At 43.7% G+C, this 23,453-nt stretch overlaps 2 protein-coding genes across 7 annotated transcripts in view; one reads left to right on the top strand and one right to left on the bottom strand.

Annotated features, from left to right (window-relative positions):
- The window catches only part of LOC308120877 (NACHT, LRR and PYD domains-containing protein 12-like), a 344,912-nt gene that overhangs the window by 183,714 nt on the left and 137,745 nt on the right, over positions 1–23,453 (bottom strand). The gene's annotated exons all lie outside the window — the stretch shown is intronic.
- LOC308120878 (NLR family CARD domain-containing protein 3-like) overlaps positions 1,186–23,453 on the top strand; it is a 191,272-nt gene continuing 169,004 nt past the window's right edge. Inside the window, exons 1-13 of one of the 5 annotated variants that reach the window (XM_080481774.1) lie at positions 1,186–1,323; positions 2,082–2,155; positions 2,617–2,736; positions 3,813–3,908; positions 3,985–4,063; positions 4,376–4,583; positions 4,785–6,585; positions 6,666–6,839; positions 12,378–12,545; positions 12,810–12,992; positions 16,309–16,491; positions 18,339–18,512; positions 18,817–20,427. In XM_080481774.1, the coding sequence (XP_080337900.1) occupies positions 2,112–2,155; positions 2,617–2,736; positions 3,813–3,908; positions 3,985–4,063; positions 4,376–4,583; positions 4,785–6,585; positions 6,666–6,839; positions 12,378–12,545; positions 12,810–12,992; positions 16,309–16,491; positions 18,339–18,512; positions 18,817–18,829 (3,243 nt within the window). In that variant the 5' untranslated portion in view covers positions 1,186–1,323; positions 2,082–2,111 and the 3' untranslated portion in view covers positions 18,830–20,427. Of the gene's footprint in view, positions 1,324–2,081; positions 2,156–2,616; positions 2,737–3,812; positions 3,909–3,984; positions 4,064–4,375; positions 4,584–4,784; positions 6,586–6,665; positions 6,840–12,377; positions 12,546–12,809; positions 12,993–16,308; positions 16,492–18,338; positions 18,517–18,816; positions 20,428–23,453 lie in introns of those variants that run through there. The other 4 variants (XM_080481773.1, XM_080481775.1, XM_080481777.1 and 1 more) reach the window with 4 other exon arrangements.

Here is a 23,453-nt window from a genome sequence, read left to right as displayed (position 1 = left end):
GAGGATTTCAGAGCTTGACCTCAGCCTGACGACCTCCGTCCGTCCAAGGACACATCAGTTGCTGCTCATCAGGGTCAGAGGTCACACTAATGTGGGAGTATGTGAGCGTCCACAGACGGCTTGAGGATTGACGTCACTTCTACATGTCTGCTTCAGATAAAAACATGAATCTGAATTATTCCAACAGCTCAGTGTCGTAGGCAAGAAGTCTGTTTGTAACAGGCAGTGGCACGGCCACCCTGCAGCTTGTTCATGTTTAAAAACCTGAAGATATCAACCTGTGTATTACTTCAATAGCTTAGTATTGAATGGACAATAACAAAGTAGCTCTGTTTATACATGGCACCAGGCCAGCTTCATATAAAACACAGTTTCATACAATATATATAGTTGGGGTCCCTGCTCCGTCTCTCCATCAGTTTGGGGTCCTTGGCCTGGAAAACCTTGAAGACCCCTGGATATGATACAAGCTCTGAAGTGTGTCTGATGTTGCTTCATAAAGTTTCAGTTACAATCCAGGCTGGTCAACATTTCATTAGCAGCTGTTTGGAGCAGTTTCATATTCATATTCAGGTTCATATTTAATTTTTTAAAGTTTTAAAACTCTCATCATTTCTGTTTTTTTCCACATTACTAGTTTTTGCTTGTTTTTCTTTTTCATTTGTTGTTTTTTTCAAAGTGTTTTTCACAAGAGACCAGATTCCTTTTGAAAAAGAATCTGGTGTGTAAATAGAATGAAAATAAAAGAGTGTAGAAGTGGTGGAAGCAGACAGACGGTGGGTGGAGTGGAGAGTCTTTGTTTCTCCACACAGACTGAAGCTGTCAGGCCAAACATTCCAACAGGTGAAGCTCCACCCCCTCTGACTCCACCCCTGACGTCAGAGCACCAAACCTCCTCTCGCCGCTTATGTCACCTGGCCCCGCCCCCTTCTAATGTGAGCCCTTCTTCCCAGTGCAACCACAACACAATGTTGGTTTCAGTGTGATTCAGTGAAGCTTCAGGGAGCCGCTACAGAAGAGCTGAAGAGCCACATGTTGAACAGCTGTTCTAAGAGAAAAGTTCTTCCTCCAAATAAAGTGTCACACTTTATATTAAAGCTCCACCTTCACTTTAAAGTTCAGATTGACGTCATGAAGCAGGTTTCAAACAGGTTTTTCTCAGGAATGTCCTCCTCTGGGTGTGTCAGAGCAGGAAAGAGAACTTTGTGGTTGTCAGACATCAGAGACCGACTGAGACGGACAGGGACGAAGAGCAGCTTCTTCTCTCCACAAGTTTCCTCACACATGGAAAAGTGTCTGTAAGAAGAAGAGAAGAGAGTTCAGGTGAGAATCTGTCAGCTCTTTAGAAGCTTCCACAACGGAGCAAAAGACTTTCTAACTTCTCTTTTTCTCTTTCATTCACACCATCACAAACCTCTGACAGCTGCTTTCTTCTTCTTCACCTGTTGGACAAACATTTCATCCTCCATTTAACTCCTTTCTTCACTTCTTTTCTTCTCCATGGAGAAACTCTGAAAACATTCAGCAGTGGGCGGGGCTTCAGCCCTCCTTCACTCTGATTGGCTCATGTTTGTGTAAATCTAAAACATTCAAACCAAACCACACACACACACACACACACACACACACACACACACACACACACACACACACACACACACACACACACACGACTCAATCATCACATTATTTATCATCCAGACGCTTCATTTTTTCCCTGAAACCTCCAACTGACATTAATCCTAATGATTGTTGTATTTTTCATGTTTCTATATTTTCTTCTCTCATCTTATTTCCTCTGTTTGTTCATTATTTATGCTTCTTGTTTTTCTTCTTTCTCTGTTTTGTCTCGGCTGTCGCTCTCTGATCTCAGTCTACTGAATGATACCGTCTCTAACTGGAACTACCAGGATGTGTGTTTCTGTTTCCTGCTGCACCACCCACATGATTTCCTCTGTGTGTGTGTGTGTGTGTGTGTGTGTGTGTGTGTGTGTGTGTGTGTGTGTGTGTGTGTGTGTGTGTGTGTGTGTGTGTGTGTGTGTGTGTGTGTGTGTGTGTGTGTGTGTGTGTGTGTTGAGCAGGTTGGTGTGTTTCTCTCTGTCTGACTCAACATGTGTGACGTGGATGAAGAAGACCCACCAGAGTGTGTGGACAGGTAAGAGACGTCCCCCCCTCCTGCATTCAGTCAAACAGCAAACAGAAGAATGGACACTAAATGTAAACTCCATAGAAAGATGAAATGTAGTAAAAGTGGCTCTGCTGTATTGACACGTCTCAAGGCTCAGTGATTTCAAGTCATCCAAAGTGAGCTGAAGTGATTTCAACAGGCAGCAGAAAAAGAGCTGCAGTAAAGGACATGAGGTGCAGAGACATTCCACCGTCCCCATGATCAGTCCCAATGTGATCATGAAAGACACAAGGACAAGCAGTGGTGGTTGAAATGTTTGACAGGTGAACTGTTGATGTGTTTGAAATGATATCACACAGTCACATGTCACACAGTCATCAAAGTATGTGTGTGTGTGTGTGTGTGTGTGTGTGTGTGTGTGTGTGTGTGTGTGTGTGTGTGTGTGTGTGTGTGTGTGTGTGTGTGTGTGTGTGTGTGTGTGTGTGTAGAGGTGAGAAGCTCAGACACACAGCAGGGTCTTCAGTATCCAGCAGCTTGTCTATGAAGAGTGACTGGTCCAATGATATTCCACCAGACTTCAGTGCTGAACCTGGACCTTCAGACACAAAGTAAGAAACTCTTTCTTTTCTTTCCTCAAAACCAGAGTGAGAGAAGTTGTGCTCACTCTAAGATTCACTTCCAGTATTTTAGGGAACTGAGTTTTAGTCCAGATGGAGTTTCTGGAGGATTTGAGAGGGAGATGGAGGTGACCAGGGTGTGGAGCAGTGTGGAGATGCTGCAGGAAGGTGGTTTGGTGGAGACGTAGAGCTGAGTGCCGTCTGCATAGCAAAGAAACTTCATGATGTATTTATGAGAAATATGGACAAGTGGAGGAGATGGACAATGAAGAAGGTGGGACCAAGTACAGAGCCCTGGGGAACACCAGAGGAGAGGGGGATGGGGGGGATGTAAAAGATTTGAACTGAAGGATTTATAACTTTAAAGTTATTCTACCAGAATCTATTTGGGAAACATGAAACATGTAGGATCCAGTTTCAGTTGTTGATGTTGATCTCTGATACATTAATACCTTTCTGAATGGAATTGGTCATGACACTCACACAAACACATAATTCCAGCATTTAAATTTAAAGGAACATACCAGTGTGTTGACCTCTTGCTGATTAATGATCAGTTTCACAACATTTAAGAATATTCTGGAGGTTCTAATCCTCTTTCTCTGAGAAAGTCCAGTCTTTTATTTTGGGCTGAATCGGTCCAATCTTGATCATTTTGCTTCAGCTTCTGCGACGCCAGCTTTGATATCCCAGAAACCCTTGTGCCAGATTTCCCAAGATGATGTCAGTTAGGAAACATCAACACAGTTTGATGTTTTGTTTGTAAACATCAACTTTGGTGGATCGATTTGGGAAACTGCAGGTTGGAAATGAGTCCAAATGAGTGTTTATGGTCTTGTTTTGGTGTTTTGGTTTATTCTCTCTGCAGAAGGGAGATGTTTTATGGGAAGTACATTTTGAAGATTGTTTTTCTGGTAGAGTGACTTTAAATGTGGAACTACAGTTTATAACTATTAAATATCCTCACAGTATTTTCACAAAGTCTGACTGAGAGAATCAAAGTCTCAGTTCTTCCATGTATCTTCCATTGTTCCAGTCAGTCTGTTCCTGATGTTGTTTGTTTTTAGCTCTGACTCTTCATCCAGCTGTGTGTCCATGAAGAGTGACCGCTCTAAGGAGGAACCCTTAACCTTTAAATGTGGAGCAGGAAGTGGTGATGAGGGGTGAGAATCAGTGTTTGTCTCAGGATTCCTCATCACACCACACAGCAGCTTTAACAAAGTCAACATGTTTCTGCAGCGTGAGCCAGCAGAGCTCCCAGCTTCTCCCTGGTGGCTCCGCCCCTCAGCATCAAAGACATCTGGACTCCACATTTATGGTGAGAACACGTCTCCATTCAACACTTTACTGTCACATCATGAGACAGAAGAAGCTGCTGTGACTTCCAGCTGAAACATGAAACAGACACTCAGCTTATTAGATCCATTCAGGTCCAAAGTGAAACAGTCCAACCTTCATCCAGCTTCCAGTCTTCACTGATGCTTGAAGCTGCTTCTGCTGGAGATCCCACATGAAGTGTGATTTGGCTTCACATGTTGTCCATCCTGCTCTCTGCACTGGATTTACACTCACATCTCAATCTGGCTTCAGTTTCAGCTCAAAGTCAACTCCAGATGTTTCTCTGTTCCAGCTGCTGGAGGACCACATGGTGACTTTCATGAAGAAGGAGCTGAAGAAGATGAAGAAGCTCCTGAGTCCAGATTACCCAGCATGCTCAGAGAGTGAGAGGGAGGATGAGGATGAAGAGCAGAGGAGCAGCAGAGAGTCATTTCTGAGGATCACCCTGGACTTCCTGAGGAGGATGAAGCAGGAGGAGCTGGCTGAGCATCTGTGGAGCAGTAAGAGGATTTGATCTCATTTCACAGGATGGAGATGAAGCTGAAACCAAACATCAAACATCTGCATCAGATCAGAGGCTGTTTGGTCTCCACTGAGGAGCTGGATGGAGCTGATGGAGGAGAAACATCTCCACTAACACACTGTCATCTTCACATTCAATGTCAAACACACTCAACTCATTCCTGCTTTCTTCTTTTCAGGAACTTCTGCTGGAGTCTGCCAACAGAAGGTGAAATGTGCCCTGAAGAAGAGGTTCCAGGTTGTGTTTGAGGGGCTCTCTAAAGCAGGAGAGTCCACCCTCCTGAAGCAGATCTACACAGAGCTCCACATCACAGAGGGAGGGACTGCAGAGGTCAATGAGGAACATGAGGTCAGACAGATTGAAACAGCATCCAGGAGAGCAGCCAGAGCAGAAAGCAGCATCAGACCAGGAGACCTCTTTAAAGCCTCACCTGGAAGATCTCCACCAATCAGAACAGTGCTGACAAAGGGAGTGGCTGGCATTGGGAAAACAGTCCTGACACAGAAGTTCACTCTGGACTGGGCTGAAGACCAAAGCAACCAGGACGTCCACTTCACATTTCCATTCACCTTCAGAGAGCTGAATGTGCTGAAGGAGAAGAAGTTCAGCTTGGTGGGACTTGTTCATCACTTCTTCACTCCAACCAAAGAAGAAGGACTCTGCAGCTTTGAAGACCTCCAGGTGCTCTTCATCTTTGACGGTCTGGATGAGTGTCGACTCCCTCTGGACTTCCAGCACCCTGAGATCCTGACTGATGTTACAGAGTCCACCTCAGTGGATGTGCTGCTGACAAACCTCATCAGGGGGAACCTGCTTCCCTCTGCTCGCCTCTGGATCACCACACGACCTGCAGCAGCCAATCACATCCCTCCTGACTGTGTCGGCATGGTGACGGAGGTCCGAGGCTTCACTGACCCACAGAAGGAGGAGTACTTCAGGAGGAGGTTCAGAGAGGAGCAGCAGGCCAGCAGGATCATCTCCCACATCAAGACCTCACGAAGCCTCCACATCATGTGCCACATCCCAGTCTTCTGCTGGATCACTGCTACAGTTCTGGAGGAGGTGTTGAAGAGCAGAGAGGGAGGAGAGCTGCCCAAGACCATGACTCAGATGTACATCCACCACCTGGTGGTCCAGGCCAAAGTCAAGAAGGTCAAGTATGATGGAGGAGCTGCCACAGATCCACACTGGAGTCCAGAGAGCAGGGAGATGGTGGAGTCTCTGGGAAAACTGGCTTTTGATGAGCTGCAGAAAGGAAATCTGATCTTCTATGACTCCGACCTGACAGAGTGTGGCCTGGATCTCAGAGCAGCCTCACTGTACTCTGGAATGTTCACACAGGTCTTTAAAGAGGAGCAAGGCCTGTACCAGGACAAGGTCTTCTGCTTCATCCATCTGAGCCTTCAGGAGTTTCTGGCTGCTCTTCATGTCCATCAGACCTTCATCGACTCTGGAATCAACCTCCTGGACGAACAACAACAAACCTCCTGGTGGTCAACAGTCCTGATGAAGAACAATCTCCACCATCTCCATCAGAGAGCAGTGGACGAGGCCTTGAAGAGTCCAAATGGACACCTGGACTTGTTCCTCCGCTTCCTCCTGGGTCTTTCACTGCAGACCAATCAGAGTCTCCTCCGAGGTCTGCTGACACAGACAGGAAGTAGCTCACAGACCAATCAGGAAACAGTCCAGTACATCAAGGAGAAGCTGAGTGAGAATCTGTCTGCAGAGAGAAGCATCAATCTGTTCCACTGTCTGAATGAACTGAACGATGGTTCTCTGGTGGAGGAGATCCAACAGTCCCTGAGATCAGGACGTCTCTCCACTGGTAGACTGTCTCCTGCTCAGTGGTCAGCTCTGGTCTTCATCTTACTGTCATCAGAAGAAGATCTGAAGGAGTTTGACCTGAAGAAATACTCTGCTTCAGAGGAGGCTCTTCTGAAGCTGCTGCCAGTGGTCAAAGCCTCCAACAAAGCTGTGTACGTGGGTCATGAACAAATATGTAGAACTGAGTCCATGACAAACATTGAACTGGTTTTCATTGTTGTTTCTTCTTCAGGTTGAGCAGCTGTGGTCTGTCAGAGAGAAGCTGTGGAGCTCTGTCCTCAGTCCTCAGCTCTCAGTCCTCCAGTCTGACACATCTGGACCTGAGTTACAACAACCTGCAGGATTCAGGAGTGAAGCTGCTCTCTCCTGGACTGGAGAGTCCTCACTGTAAACTGGAAGCTCTCAGGTTCTGACATTATTGATCATTAATATCCACCACTCTCTGTTCTCCTGCTCACATCTCTAGAACATCAGTAAAACATCTCAGTAGAACACTGCAGCCTCTTGATGTTTTCTCCTCTATTAATCAGGAAGTAAAACTACAAAGTAAAGTTTCCAGTGTAAGTTCAGGTGGAGAGCAGCAGCTTTACTTCCTCCACTCACTGTGTTTGTGATGCTCCATGTCACAGAGTTCTGCCTCAGACTCTGACACCGACACGACTACGAGCAAGAACACCACACATGAGACAAGCCCAGCAGCAGCAGGACACTCACTTCAGGTGTGCTCCTGTGGCTGGATGATAATATCATCACTTAGGAGGCTGAGGATCCAAAAAGGAAAGAGAGGAGGATGAGAGAGCAGAGGCAAGAGCCTCACAGTGACCAGTACTTCTTATGAAGCAACCAGTCAAATTAGTGGAGTGAAGCACAGCGACGGGACAAAATAGAATAGAATAGTTTATTCTAGTGATGGCCAGATGAAGCTTCATGAACCACTGTCTTTACTTTCTGACCCTCACACAGAACCTGTGTAGTTTTCTTCTTTTCATTTTAAATGAATATAATCTTAGGAATCCTACTGTCACTACTTGTTGTCTTATTAATGTGTAGAAAGGTGAATGAAATGTCGACCTCTTCTGTGTCAGGAAGTCTGAAATTCTTCTTCCTTTATGATTAATTGTGTTAATTGTTATTATTAAACTAAGAATTCAAATTCTAAATGAATAGTTTTGTACAGTACATCTTGATGAGACTGATATAAATTGGCATCATTTCCTGTTAAACAGCTGGTGCTCCGAGGTTTTCTGATGCTCATCAGATTCCATATTTTGTTCATGATCCATGACTCTTTGATCAATACTAATCAGTGTTGACACAGTTAGTTTGAAAAAGTAATCCAAGTACTGATTACTAGTTACTCCTTTTTGCCACAAACTCAGTTCTGATCACTGCCTGGCCTCCTGCTGTTAGATATTTAACCTTTAACCTTCATTAAACTAGTGATCTATTTATATATTTGCACTATCTGCTCTATCTGCTCTATCCGACCTTTTAATTACCCCCCTCTGGGGCAAATAAAGTATCCGATTGATTGATTGATTGATTGATTGATTGATTGATTGATTGATTGATTGATTGATTGATTAAAAAAGAAAAAAAATACAAAAAGAGTTCAACATCTCTGCAGTTCTTCTTGCAATGATATGGTTTAGTGTTGACATTTCTTGGTTCCAATTCTTTTGTGTCACTTGAATTAGTGAGAGTGAGTTTGTCTGTGATTGGCTCAGAGTGGAGAAGGGGGCGGGTCAGGTCGGACTGCATGCTCTGTGTGTGTCTGTTAGTTTGGAGGAGAGAACGACCTGAACCGCTACAATAGTAATGCCACAATAGTAATGCTACAATAGTAATGCTACAATAGTAGTGCTACAATAGTAATGCTACAATAGTGATGCTACAATAGTAACGCTACAATAGTAATGCTACAATAGTGACGCTACAATAGTAATGCCATAATAGTAATGCTACAATAGTAATGCTACAATAGTAATGCTAAAATAGTGACGCTACAATAGTAACGCTACAATAGTAAGGCTACAATAGTAATGCTACAATAGTAACGCTAAAATAGTAATGCTACAATAGTAACACTACAATAGTAAGGCTACAACAGTAATGCTACAATAGTAACGCTACAATAGTAAAGCTACAATAGTAACGCTAAAATAGTAATGCTACAATAGTAATGCCACAATAGTAATGCTACAATAGTAATGCCACAATAGTAATGCTACAATAGTAATGCTACAATGGTAATGCTACAATAGTAATGCTACAATAGTGACGCTACAATAGTAACGCTACAATAGTAATGCTACAATAGTGACGCTACAATAGTAATGCCACAATAGTAATGCTACAATAGTAATGCTACAATAGTAATGCTAAAATAGTGACGCTACAATAGTAACGCTACAATAGTAAGGCTACAATAGTAACGCTAAAATAGTAATGCTACAATAGTAATGCTACAATAGTAACGCTACAATAGTAAGGCTACAACAGTAATGCTACAATAGTAACGCTACAATAGTAAAGCTACAATAGTAATGCTAAAATAGTAATGCTACAATAGTAACGCTACAATAGTAAGGCTACAATAGTAACGCTACAATAGTAACGCTACAACAGTAAAGCTACAATAGTAACGCTAAAATAGTAATGCTACAATAGTATCGCTACAATAGTAATGCTAAAATAGTAATGCTACAATAAAAAATGCTACAATAGTATCGCTACAATAGTAATGCTAAAATAGTAATGCTACAATAAAAATGCTACAATAGTAAGGCTAAAATAGTAATGCTACAATAGAAATGCTACAATAGTAACACCACAATAGTAATGCTACAATAATAATGCTACAATTGTATCACTACAATAGTAATGCTACAATAGTAACGCTACAATAATCATGCTACAATAATAATGCTACAATAGTAATGTTACAATAGTAAGGCTACAATAGTATTGCTCCAATAGTAAGGCTACAATAGTAACGCTACAATAGTAACGCTACAATAGTAAAGCTACAATAGTAACGCTAAAATAGTAATGCTACAATAGTAATGCTGCAATAGTAATGCTGCAATAGTAAGGCTACAATAGTAATGCTACAATAGTTAGGCTACAATAGTAACGCCACAATAGTAACGCTACAATAATTAGGCTACAATAGTAACACTGCAATAATAATGCAACAAAAGTAATGCTACAATAGTAATGCTACAATAGTAACGCTGCAATAGTAACACTACAATAGTAATGCTACAATAGTAACGCCACAATAGTAACACTACAATAATAATGCAACAAAAGTAATGCTACAATAGTAATGCTACAATAGTAACGCTGCAATAGTAACACTACAATAGTAATGCTACAATAGTAACGCCACAATAGTAACACTACAATAATAATGCAACAAAAGTAATGCTACAATAGTAATGCTACAATAGTAACACTACAATAGTAACGCTACAATAGTAATGCTACAATAGTAATGCTACAATAGTAATGCTACAATAGTAAAGCTACAATAGTTACGCCACAATAGTAACGCTACAATAGTAAAGCTACAATAGTAACGCTAAAATAGTAATGCTACAATAGTAATGCTACAATAGTAATGCTACAATACTAACACCACAATAGTAACACTACAATAATAATGCAACAAAAGTAATGCTACAATAGTAATGCTACAATAGTAATGCTGCAATAGTAACACTACAATAGTAAAACTACAATAGTAATGCTAAAATAGTAACACTACAATAGTAACACTGCAATAGTAACACTGCAATAGTAACGCGCATGGACTTAATATAAGAAGTAACTTTAATCTGATTACTGGTTTGGAAATAGTAACACGTTAGATTACTCATTACTGAAAAAAGTGGTCATATCACTGTTACTCATCATCATCAAAAGTCAAATTGCCTGATGTACAACCAGTGTTCCCAACAACATCAACTGTTTACAAAACAATAAGGACAACAGACGGTAATACAGACGGGTTTGGACTGAGGACTTAATGGAGTTACCAAAATAAACTTAATGCACTTTTCCTCTAGTTCCTACTGTAGGAGCCATTTAAGGTTTCATATGGGTTTGTTTGTTTCTGTTTGTGTGTGCCCTCCTATTGACTGGCCATTTGGGTTTAGAATGTATGTTTGCCCACTAGGTGGAGCTAGGGCAAGGTGGAGGTTCTAAAGCCTCCACCTAATGGATGCCAGGTGTGCAGACACAGTTTGTGAACCGGGCCAGGGAGAGTGGCAGTAGGAGGAAACATTTATTGTGTTAGAGGAACTCAGTATTGGGCGAGTCATTGAGGACAGGAATCAACAATTGGACTGTGGATATCAAGTAAATACTTTGACATGTCCAAAGGAAAAACTGCTGATTGGACCTGATCAGTGTTGCTCCTGAATACGTTCTAAACAAGTTACCTATCCTCACCAGAGGGGCACCTTAAATAGGTTAAGGTGCTGCTCCACCTCCTCAGACTTACTCCACTTGACTCTACTCACTTTTGACACTTTTCCACAACACATGATGGTCCCTGCTACGAGGTACTTTCATGGTAGACCGTAGTAGACTGAGGTTCCAAGCGAGCGAAGTCGAGAAGACGGCAAGCTGCTCATTCACCCGCCATTTTTTAAACCAGAACACAATAAAAAACAAAAAACAACCAAAGTCTGCAGCTGTCCTGGTGAACGCTGTTTAACCACATTTCCATTCGAATTTAAAGTATCGTATGGTTTGTTGTTCTTATTTTAACATCAGTAGCTACTAACAGCTTGTGGCAGAAGTCACCAGTTAACAGGAGCACCAGCGAAACCGAAACACCGGACAGTGAAGCATCACATCGGGGTGATTACTTGTGCATGACGGGGAAAGCTCCGATGACTCCGCCCACGCCGTGGTCGCTCTATTGTAATGGAAAACAACTGAGGCTGAGTGGAGTAGAGGCAAGGCCAGTAGGGTCAAGTGGAGTAAGGCTGAGTAGGAGCTGGTGGAAAAGAGCTATTTATTACAAGTGACTGGGAATCAGAATATCTAGACAACAATGTGAATAAAGCTGTAAGAAATGCAGAATTAGGAAGAAATGTTAAACAAAGAAAACAATAACAAAGATCATCTATTGATCAAAGAAGGATTAAAAGATTCTGTCAAAAGGAAAAATACATGATACAGAGAATCTGTAAAACACAAAACTAAAGAAGTGGCACATAAATATGTGAAATATAAAAATACTTTAACTACTACTGTGAGAATTGTCATAAATCTACAAAAATAAATGTGGTGAAATGTAAGAAAAGAAGAATCCTATTAAAGACACATGGAATCTATTAAAGAGTGTAAAGAGAAAGACCCAGAGACATTTCATTAGTAAGGAAGAAATCATAGAAATTATTATCAAATGTAAAACCAAATCTTCAGATTGAGACTAAATGGAGATGAAACCAGTAAAGAGGGAGATTGAGTTTATCTCCAAACTACTGACTCACATCTGGAACCTTTGTCTTTCCAAACTGGACAATTTCCTGACAAAAAGACTCAAATCAAAGTGAAGTACAAAACTAGAACCAAAGAAGATTGAACAAACTCCAGGACAATGTCTCTGCTCCCACAGTTCTCACAAACTAAACCATGAATGAATGAATGAATTGTGTCTCTCAGAAGAATGATTGTCTCCACTGTCCCCGTCTCTCCAACCAAACACTCTGTAATGAATAGAAAGAAGTAGCAGGACGTCCAGCTCCACTCCACAGCTTCACTTCAACATCTGGAACTGAAGACATGAACAAAACATGTGGACCTCCACGTCCTCTCCTTCACGTCCACATGAAGCCAGAGTCAAACCCAGAGAAGACGATCTGAAACTCTGAGGTCCAACAAAGTCCTCATAACAATGTCCTGTCCTCTCTGTGTCTCATTACAGCCTTTCTTCATGTCAACTCTCCGACTGTGAAGTGATCTCCTCGGCTCTGAAGTCTGACTCCTCCCATCTCAAACATCTGGACCTGAGTCACAACCAGCTGAAGGATTCATCAGTGAAGGTTCTGTGTGCTGGACTGGAGAGTCCAAACTGTAACCTGGAGACTCTGAGGTCAGTTCACTGTCTGAAGTTAGAATGTGTTGAAGTCAAACCACTGAGAGGAGTTTAGGAGGATCCAGATGTTGGAGGACAGAGATGGACTGAGCTCTGCAGCATGTTAGTGATCAGCATGTTGATGAGACTCTTCTCCTCCTGGTGGCTTCAGCTGTTTGGACTTTACATTTCTAAACTCTTCCAGTCTGAACCTTCTTCAGTCTCAATGACTTCAACATCAAACTTTGTCCTCTAATCTCACTTCTTTCTCTCTTTATTCAGGTTGTGGGGCTGCAGGTTGTCAGAGATCAGCTGCTCTTCTGTGGCCTCAGCTCTGAAGTCCAACCCCTCCCTCCTGAAACATCTGAAACATCTGGACCTGAGTGAGAACCAGCTGCAGGATTCAGGAGTTGAGCAGCTGTGTGGTTTTCTGGAGAGTCCACTCTGTAGTCTGGAGACTCTGAGGTCAGACTCCATGTTTGAGTTTGTGTGCAGTGAAAGTTGTGTTGACACTAAAGGTCAGACATCAGGCTGATATGAGATGATCCACACTGAGGATCTCCATGAGAAACTGAGACTTCTTCTCTGGGCTTTAGTCCTGTGACTGTGGCAGAGCCGTGTGGAGCTCCACATTTCAAAGCTTGGTAGAAGAAGCAAGGTGCTGCAGTGGAGAATTCTCCGTCAACCTCTGACACGCTCCATGTTGAGCTTCAGCTTTCAAAGCAGGCTGATCTCTCCTGGATGAAGAGTCACTGATCTCCCAGCTGGAGCTCCAAACTCTCCCTCACTCTGCCATTGTTGCCCCCCTGACCCAGTGTGTGTCATGTAGGGGTGTGATTCCATCCTGTAATAGGAAACAAAGAGGCAGACCACTTGAGCTGGTGTTTGGCTCGGCTGCAGGATTTAATGTGCTGCTGCCTCTGTGCAGCTTTTAGGCTCCTTCAATCGCCATGCGCCCTCTGCTGGCCTTTTAGAGTAACACACTACTGCTTTCGCCTGAAAAGTACTACTCTATTTGAGCCTTTTAAACTCTATTTGAGACACAGTACAATAAAATATATCTATAGGGTAGTTTTAATCACTTTGAACTTATTTCATTTATTGTTTTAACCCTGAGCTGTAATTTAGTCCTATTGACTTTTTAACATCTTTTAAATACGCTTTAAATTGCTGCACCTTTTTTTATCCTTAACACCGGGGCTCCTCAATTAGTTTTCCTCGAGGGCCAAAATCAGAGCAGCATGTCAAACCAAGGGCTGGAACATCTGCAGGTATTCTGCACTCTGGCAGTAAAAGATTTTTTAATTGCAGATGTTTGAGCTGATGTGACCATTATGAGGGACCGAGCAGAAAGACCAGGACCTCCAAAGGAGGCCAGGACCTGGAGGGCAGGACCCTGTTGTATTTAAAATGTTTATTAATATTAGTTTTTCGCAAAAAAAAACCAAAAAAAACCTGTATAAAACCCCCCTAAACATGCTCAAAAACTCACCAAATTTGGCACGCTCATTAAGCCCCAGAGAGCCAAAATGTCTCTCTAGCGCCACCTAGAAAAACCAAAATGGGCACCACGGCCCACAGGAATGTCGTAGAGAGATCAAACCAAAACTCAATTGTTCGTCTCATTGAGCCCGACAAATCACATGCTGGAACCCCTGACCTAAATCTGACAGGAAGTCTGCAATTTGCCTTTTAAAGTAAGATTTTCAAACGTTAGCTACTCTGAGCACGAATATCTATCAACTTCAGAAACCTGCTAAATGACAGAGGAGACTCTCCTCCTCAATAATCCCCAATATCATTTTCAGTGGTGGAGCGGTTCTGTTTTTATTAGTCGTCAAAGTTTTGAACACCGAATCCGCCTCCTCGTCCAGTTTAAAGGTTTTGTGCTTTGAATGACACGACATTTTGTCTTTATTTGAAACGGTTCTCCTTTAACAATCATTTCTTCTTGATGTCCACATCGGCAGTGCTGATTCTCTCTCTCTCACACACACACACACACACACACACACACACACACACACACACACACACACACACACACACACATACACACACATACACACACACACACACACACACACACACACACACACACACACACACACACACACACACACACGGTGCAATACTGCCCTCTTGTGACGAGTTGGTAAACATGCAACTGTGACAAGGGCGAGAGGTGTGTTCATGGGAGATTCTTTTCTGTGTAGCTCTATGAATTAGTTCTGTGTCTGTAGCTCTAGAAACAGCAGCCCAAGGCTTTAACTTTTTTTTTTTTCCACACCTTCAAAAGAATTGTACTCACAGTGAGTACAGGATTCCAGCTGGTGGCGCCACTGATCCTTAAAGCCTGTTTTATTCTTGACGCGTCGGCGAGCTCTGTACGGCTCTGTGCGGCCGAATGATGTCATTGTAGCCTCCAGGCCCCTCCGAGCGGCTCTGTTCACGCTGACGTCACCGCTCCATGCTCCTCCAACTTCTTGTGACTCCAGTAGAACCTGTGAGGTGTGGAGCGGTAAGAGCTCCACCCTGTACTGAGCAGACACGTCACTGTGCACGGACACATATTTAACTGTTAACACACCGTGATGAGGGACAATGACAACCTACAGAAACACTCTGATTCTACTTTTCTTTCACATGAAGCCGTTAAAAGGATCATTTTATGGCTCCAAATCCAAGCTTTCCTTTCCAGTAGTATGTGGTTTGTTTAGTCGTTACTGATGAAGCAAAAGTCTGGCTTCATCAGAAAGAAGTTCTATTAATGATGCGTCTCATAGCGGAGCGCCCCCTGCTGCCTCATGCAGACCTCAGCCTGCGGTCAGAACGCCATACAAGACCTGGAAGTGAAGTTAGTTCCAATCAGGTTCCATGATTACTTCATAAAACACTCTGGCTTCACTTCCATGCAGTAATGTAACATAATGATCCCAAAGATCCCTGCAGAGGGGCGGAGCCTCCAGCACAGGGTGGAGGAGGAGGAGGAGGAGGAGGAGGAGTAGGAGGAGAACAGAGCAAGAGCAAGAGCAAGAGCAAGAGCAAGAGGAGGAGGAGGAGGAGGAGGAGTAGGAAGGGGAGGAGGAGTGGAGGAGGAGGAGGAGAACAGATCAAGAGGGGAAGGGGGAGGAGTAGGAGCAGGAGGACGGGGAGGAGGGGGAGGAGGAGCAGGAGGATTAACAGGACTAGCAGGAGGAGGGGGAGGAGGAGGAAGAAGAGGAGGAGGAGGAGGAGGGGTAGGAGGGAGAAGAGGAGGAGAACAGAGCAAGAGGGGGAGGAGGAGGTGGGGAGGGGTGGAGCAGGAAGAGGAAAACAGAGCAAGAGGAGGAAGAGGAGTAGCAGGAGGAGGAGGGGGAGGAGCAGGAGGAGCAGGAGTAGGAATAGGAGGAGGAGGAGGAGGAGGAGGAGGAACAAGAGGACAAGGAGGAGTGTTTGTGTGTGTGTGTGTGTGTGTGTGTGTGTGTGTGTGTGTGTGTGTGTGTGTGTGTGTGTGTGTGTGTGTGTGTGTGTGTGTGTGTGTGTGTGTGTGTGTGTGTGTGTGTGTGTGTGTGTGTGTGTGTGTGTGTGTGTGTTGTGATCCAGATGTTGGAGGACAGAGATGGACTGAGCTCTGCAGCATGTTAGTGATCAGCATGTTGATGAGACTCTTCTCCTCCTGGTGGCTTCAGCTGTTTGGACTTTACATTTCTAAACTCTTCCAGTCTGAACCTTCTTCAGTCTCAATGACTTCAACATCAAACTTTGTCCTCTAATCTCACTTCTTTCTCTCTTTATTCAGGTTGAGGGGCTGCAGTTGGTCAGAGATCAGCTGTTCTTCTGTGGCCTCAGCTCTGAAGTCCAACCCCTCCCTCCTGAAACATCTGAAACATCTGGACCTGAGTGGGAACCAGCTGCAGGGTTCAGGAGTTGAGCAGCTGTGTGGTTTTCTGGAGAGTCCACTCTGTAGTCTGGAGACTCTGAGGTCAGACTCCATGTTTGAGTTTGTGTGCAGTGAAAGTTGTGTTGACACTAAAGGTCAGACATCAGGCTGATATGAGATGATCCACACTGAGGATCTCCATGAGAAACTGAGACTTCTTCTCTGGGCTTTAGTCCTGTGACTGTGGCAGAGCCGTGTGGAGCTCCACATTTCAAAGCTTGGTAGAAGAAGCAAGGTGCTGCAGTGGAGAATTCACCGTCAACTGGGGCTGCAACTAACTATTATTATAATAATCGATTAATCAGTGATTATTTTTAGATTAATAGATTAATGGGATAAAAAACTAAAACATTTCAAATTGTAGGACCAGTTGATATTGAACAAACCAAACACTAAATATGTTCTGGTTATTTAAAAGCACATAACTGAACCAGTACAAAGATGTATACAATATATATCCATATATTCATGTATATAAGATGTATACAAGGTAATTATTAAATCAGATTTAATGTACTTCAGGGACCACATACAGTCCAGTTTCATCCTGAGTGGACCAGACTGGTACAATATTACTATAATAACCTTTAACTTTACACTTCAAAGTTTTTCTTTGTTGTTGTCACAGTGGATGTAATGAAATTATTTATATTTTTACAAGATCAAAGAGTTTGTACTGAAAATGACAACAATCTCAACATAAAGTAAATTTTAATGAAACATTGTGGAGCAAAATAGAAAGAAATGTGAAAAAGAAAGTTGTGTAAATCCTCTATAAGCTCTTGCTTGGTGGGACCAGATTAGAGCCTCTGGTCAGTTTGGGCCTCATGTTCTCTGCTGGAAAGGGAAAGTGAAACTAAAGGAGAGCAGCTCCACAGAGCAGCACTGGGCTGCAGGGAGGCGGCCAGAATTCACCTCTCAAACTAACCTCCTGACACCACAATGTCTGAATATTACAATAATCTGCTCCAGACCAAGTTTTCTGGTCCTTTCAGTGTCGCTCAGCTTGGAATTTAGCAGGAGAACCTGTCTGTTGTCCTCGTCAGGCAGGTTGTCCTCATTAAGGTGTGTTAACAGGTAAATATGTGTCCGTCCACAGTGACGTGTCCAGTACAGGGTGGAGCTCTGACCTGGTCCTCAGAGGTTCTACTGTATCTGAAGAACTGTGTGTGTGTGTGTGTGTGTGTGTGTGTGTGTGTGTGTGTGTGTGTGTGTGTGTGTGTGTGTGTGTGTGTGTGTGTGTGTGTGTGTGTGTGTGTTGTGATCCAGATGTTGGAGGACAGAGATGGACTGAGCTCTGCAGCATGTTACTGTACATTTCTAAACTCTTCCAGTCTGAACCTTCTTCAGTCTCAATGACTTCAACATCAAACTTTGTCCTCTAATCTCACTTCTTTCTCTCTTTATTCAGGTTGATTAACTGCAGTTTGTCAGAGATCAGCTGTTCTTCTGTGGCCTCAGCTCTGAAGTCCAACCCCTCCCTCCTGAAACATCTGAAACATCTGGACCTGAGTGGGAACCAGCTGCAGGATTCAGGAGTTGAGCAGCTGTGTGGTTTTCTGGAGAGTCCACTCTGTAGTCTGGAGACTCTGGGGTCAGTTGACTGTCTGTTACTGTTGTAGAAGGAGAAATGTTTGTGAGCAGCTGTGATGTGAGACTCTGATCCTGCAGTGAGAGATGGACTGAGCTCAGCAGCTTGTTACTGATGTGTGTGGACATGAGGAGGAGTGGCAATGTTGTGCTGACATGTGGAGGATGAGTGTGATGAAGATCCACAACAACAGAACAGCTCATTGATCAGGACTCAGTAATGTGGAGCTGCTCATTTCTCCATCAACACATCTGATTGGTTCTCCTCATTCATTCTGCTGCTTTCTCTCTTTATTCAGGTTGAGGGGCTGCAGGTTGTCAAAGATCAGCTGTTCTTCTGTGGCCTCAGCTCTGAAGTCCAACCCCTCCCTCCTGAAGGAGCTCGACCTGCGTTACAACAAGCTTCAGGGTCCAGATGTGCAGCAGCTGGTTGGTCTTCAGCAGAGTCCAGACTGCAGCCTGCAGACTCTCAGGTCAGTAGATGTTGGAGTGAGTCCATGCTGCTTCCAGCAGGTTTCTACTAAACACAGTTAGTGTGAGAACAAAGATCCAGAGTTTGACTGCTCAGTGAGGCTGTGAGAGGAGAACGCTGAGCAGCTTCAGGATTGGACAGCAGAGGACACAGTCAGCCAATCAGAGGAGCCTCAGGCTTGTTGTGTTGGTCTGACAGTGGTGGTCCTTCATGAGCTCTGAGCTGCTGCTGTGGACAGGACTGAAGTCCTGGCTGCTCCACAGAGACTCTCCTCATCACCTCTCATCTCTCTCATCTCTCTGCAGGTGGTGGGGGTAGAGAGGACGCTGTGTGTCCTGAAGATCCACTGAGGAGAGCAGAGAGGACGCTGTGTGTCCTGAAGGTCCACCCCCATCAAACCAGGGTTCCTGGGGATGTGACGTCGAACCATAACTGTGTGGACTCACCCTCCTCCTCCTCTTCCTCCTCTTCTTTCTCCTCCTCCTCCTCAGCCTGCTCCTCCTCCTCCTCCTCTTCCTCCTCCTCCTCTTCCTGCTGCTCCTCCTCCTCCTCTTCTTCCTCCTTCTCCTCCGCCTCCTCCTCCTCCTCAGCCTGCTCCTCCTCCTCCTCCTCTTCCTGCTCCTCTTCTTCCAGGGTTCCTCTGAATGTGATGCAGAACCATCACTGTGTGGGCTGAACCTCCTGCTCCTCCTACTCCTCTTCCTCTTCCTCTTCCTGCTCCTCCTCCTCCTCTTCATGTGTTGGTTCATTGTGTTGGGCCTGGCCTCCATGGCTCACCCCCTCAGGACAAAGGAACATTTGGTCGCCACTGGAAAAATTCACCATTGGTCACGTGACCCCCACCAGGGGGTCCACAGCAACCCCTCCCTAGAAGCTGCATCCCTGCATCTCACCACCAGGGGGATCCACCAACTGCATCCACAGCCATAGAAAACGCCCCGGAAACTCTGAAGCCAACCCGGCTCTGATTGGCCAAGGCCATGGCGAGCACAGCAGGGAGCCGGACCATGATGCGCCGGTATAAAAGTCCCACCTGCGAAGACACACCGTCTCCAAGACGGATTCACGTCCATCCAGACGCAGGACTTCGTACGGAGACACAAGGAGCCGCGTGTTAACTCACGTGGACCGGCCCAGAACTTTTTAACTCCCTTCTCTCTCTCCCCCTCCTTCACTAATCCGCCGCCGCTCCTGTTATCTGATCAGATAAGCTCACACACACACACAGTCACATTTAGCAGCCAAACTGCTATCTGGTGCTGCTAAACCACATCCACATCCATCACCAGAGTTCTAACTGCATGTCTCGTTAGAATTCCGGCGCTCAGAACCGGGCCCACAAAGTCCACCAGTCTTTACGGGAGTAGGTGAGACCGCATCGTTCCGAGACCCCCTTGCGCATACTCGCGCAACGGGCATCTTGTTTATCTGGTCGCTAAGCAACTGCTGCGTCCCCAGAAAGAGCGAATCAAATGCCTCTAGTGGTCATGTGGTTCATTGCAATTCCTCTTGACATCCACCTGGTGGACACATCAGGCCATTGCGCTCTCCCTCTCTGTGCCGTCGTCACAGTCACCACATTGACCCGCCAACGTCTGCCTCCCTCTGGTGGACATTCAAGGTCATTACACCCATTCCATTCATCACTCCAGGCCAGACACACACACACACACACACACACACACACACACACACACACACACACACACACACACACACACACACACACACACACACACACACACACACACACACACACACACACACACACACACACACACTCTTTGTACATAGTGTTTGCTGTTTAATAGATTAAATCTCAGTGTTAGATGTCGTTTGCTACTTGAATGTGTTGATTTATGAGATGATTTCAGAATTATTTATGAAATTAATACATTTTGTTATTAAACCCCTGTTAGCTGAATTGAACGATTCTTGGTGATAATTGTGTATTTATTGTTGACAGTTCACTGGTTTGTAACAGTCTGTGCTTGGATCTCACACCTCCCCTTTTATTTTTATTTAAGATTGTTATATTTTTACACAGATATATTAACTAACTTAAATAAACCTTTATACAAACGAGACTCATATTTTGGTATTAGCTATTTCCAGTTTATCTGGTAGTGCCCCCCATTTTCATTATTAATAAATAAAAAACAAATTTTAACTTTTAAATTAACTTTTAAGTAATTACTCGATTACTTTAGGAGTTGTTGATGAGTAAATGACTGTTTACGTCCATTAATAATATATATTTTTCATACAATTACTTCCAGTGATTTATTACTTTCAGTAATTTAATGCCATTAACCAACCATAAATCCCAACACCCTGAAACAGATGTTAACCAGGTGTGAACGGCCCAGAAAGACCTGATGAGACACACAAGCTGAAGAGGCTCTGACAGAACTCACTCAGAAACCTGAGTCACTTCTCTGTCTGACAAAACAAACTCCTCCACTTCTTATCATCTTCTTATCATTCTTATCATCCTGTCTTCTACCAGCTGTTCTTGTGATGATGTCATGGTTCTGAAAGAGTTCTGCTCCTGCTCCTGTATCCATAGCAACGGTGGATGGAGCTTCAAATAGCCACAGTCAACCGTGGTCCCTGAAGGTCTCCTGTGTAGGACATTACAGTCGTCCTTCATCACTACATGACAAGTTGCCTGACGAGCTCAGTCGCTAGAGCATGAGACTCTTCATCTCAGGGTTGTGGGTTTGAGTCCCACGTTGGGCGGTGCTCTCTTTTCAAGCAGTGGTTCACAGTGATGAATCCTACAGCTGACCACTCACCACTGTGGCTCCCTGAGCATGACCTTTGACCCCCATCAGCTCTCTGGTTCCTCACCAACTCCACCAATCCAGATCTCTCTCCGTTATCTGGATTGACAAACATTTTCATTCCTTGATAAGCGTTACTACGAAGCAGGTGATCAACTCAGTAATTCAACCAGGCTGTTCCATCCTGATCAGAGCTCGTTCACATAAAAGGGGCGATGATGAAATAAACAATACTAACTCTTCTCTTATGTTCTCATGAGAGGCTCTAATACTCTTCTGTAATAACCAGCTGGTCTGAGCTTCTTAAAAAACATCTCCAACATTGTGTTTACAGTCTGTGGCAGACAGAAGAACCAGACAGGAGGTAAAGCTGTGCCGAGCCGAGTGAATTCATTCTATGATGCAACAGTTACCGTGACAACATGGCAAGCGCTCCTTTCTGACATCACTGTGATGTCATCAGTCTCAGTATCTCCTCCATGACGAGCAGAACAAAATGAGAAGTGTTGAAATGTTGAAGTGTTGAAGTGATAGAAAAGCTGCAGTGAGAGTCCTGACAGGAACCAGCAGGAGAGACCACATCACTACAATATGAGCTTCTCTTCATTGGCTTCTTGTTCAATCTACAATAGAATTTAAAATCCTTCTTTAACCTCTAAAGCTCTTAACAACCAGGCTCCATCCTATCTTAAAGAGCTCTTAGTCCCATATTACCCACAAGAACCCTTGGTTCCTCCATTTCAGACACAAGTTGTCCTCAATCAACTTCAACACTTGAACGTTGGTTTAAAATGTGTTTCTTTGATATTTTGAGATTCAGGAATTATGTCACCAATGAGCCTGAAATATATGTTTGGAGGTTTTCAGGAAAACAGGAGCACCTGGAGAAAACCCAGGAGGGACAAGGAGAACATACAAACTCCAAGCCGGCCCTGACTTGAAGTGTGGAAATGCTCCAAACCTGCAGCTTTATGACAATCACTGGAGTCCTTTAGCTTCTTCAACATGTCTGCTCGTTGGTCTACGAGGATGATTCTCACTTAGGGTGTGAGAGGTCCCGGGTTCAATTCCTGGATGAGCCTTTTGGTCATCAACCATGATCCTTTGTGTTAAATTTCAGAAGAGGTTTTGACTTTGTGTGTGAGAATCCTCCTCCCAGACCAACCAGCAACATCTTCAAGAAGCAAAAGGACTCAACCAACAGTATCGGGGCTTTATTCACTTTGAGGAGCTTTCAAACAGCAACGCCGACACATTTCATGATGAACTCATAAACAGTGGAGCTAAAAGGGGGTTAGTACTATAAGTGGCACATAGTGACTCTGTACTACAAGGAGCCAAGACGGTAGATTCTGGATTTAACAGGTTTTTCGACATGTGTGAATGATATGATCAATAACAGAGGCCCTATTATATACGTGTAAATATGTATATATATGTTGTATACAACTTTATATTGGTTCAGTTATGTGCTTTTAAATAAGTATGTTTCTTCCATAACATATTTGTTTTTTGGTTCGTTTAATATCAACTGGCCCTACAGTTTATCACATGTCACAATGTAGTATTTAATAGTCCACAATCTATTACAATTTACCATTTGAAGTCCATTTACATCAAAATACAATCCACACTCTCTATTCTGCCTTCTGTCTCTGTTTTCATTATTAATCCTACAAATTGATCAGCTGTGTCATTACAGGCTGTCACTGTCACAGTGTCTAATGTTGGATTGACTTTGTTTTAAGTAATATCTGGCTGTTGATCTATGATTTTATTTCATATTTTGAAACAAAGCACCAATACGACTACAAAATTAAGGGCAGAACATATGGACACTTAAGGTGAGAACTGAGTGACTTCAGTTGGGCTTTCTTCAATTCAGCAGATGAGAGAGACACCTCATGGAGATCAAAGGAGATCAGTGCCTGTTGCCATGGAGATGCTGCCTGCTCAGTGTTGTAGCGACCTAGTCTACCTAGTTAGCATTGAGATGAGCTAATGGATATCATGCTAACTCGGTTCCGTAAACAAATGTGGCTTTGGTGAACATCTGTGCTCTACCGAGTGTAGGTTGGTAGGTTATTGATACTTTTTCACTGTTACTTTTATTTTCTGATACTTTTTCACTTCTACGAGTACTTTATTGAAATGTC

Source organism: Lipophrys pholis, assembly GCF_963383615.2.
Source record: "Lipophrys pholis genome assembly, chromosome: 15".
Classification (NCBI taxonomy): domain Eukaryota; kingdom Metazoa; phylum Chordata; class Actinopteri; order Blenniiformes; family Blenniidae; genus Lipophrys; species Lipophrys pholis.
Note: the sequence above shows the minus strand (reverse complement) of the source record. Positions and strands in the feature narration are given on the sequence as shown.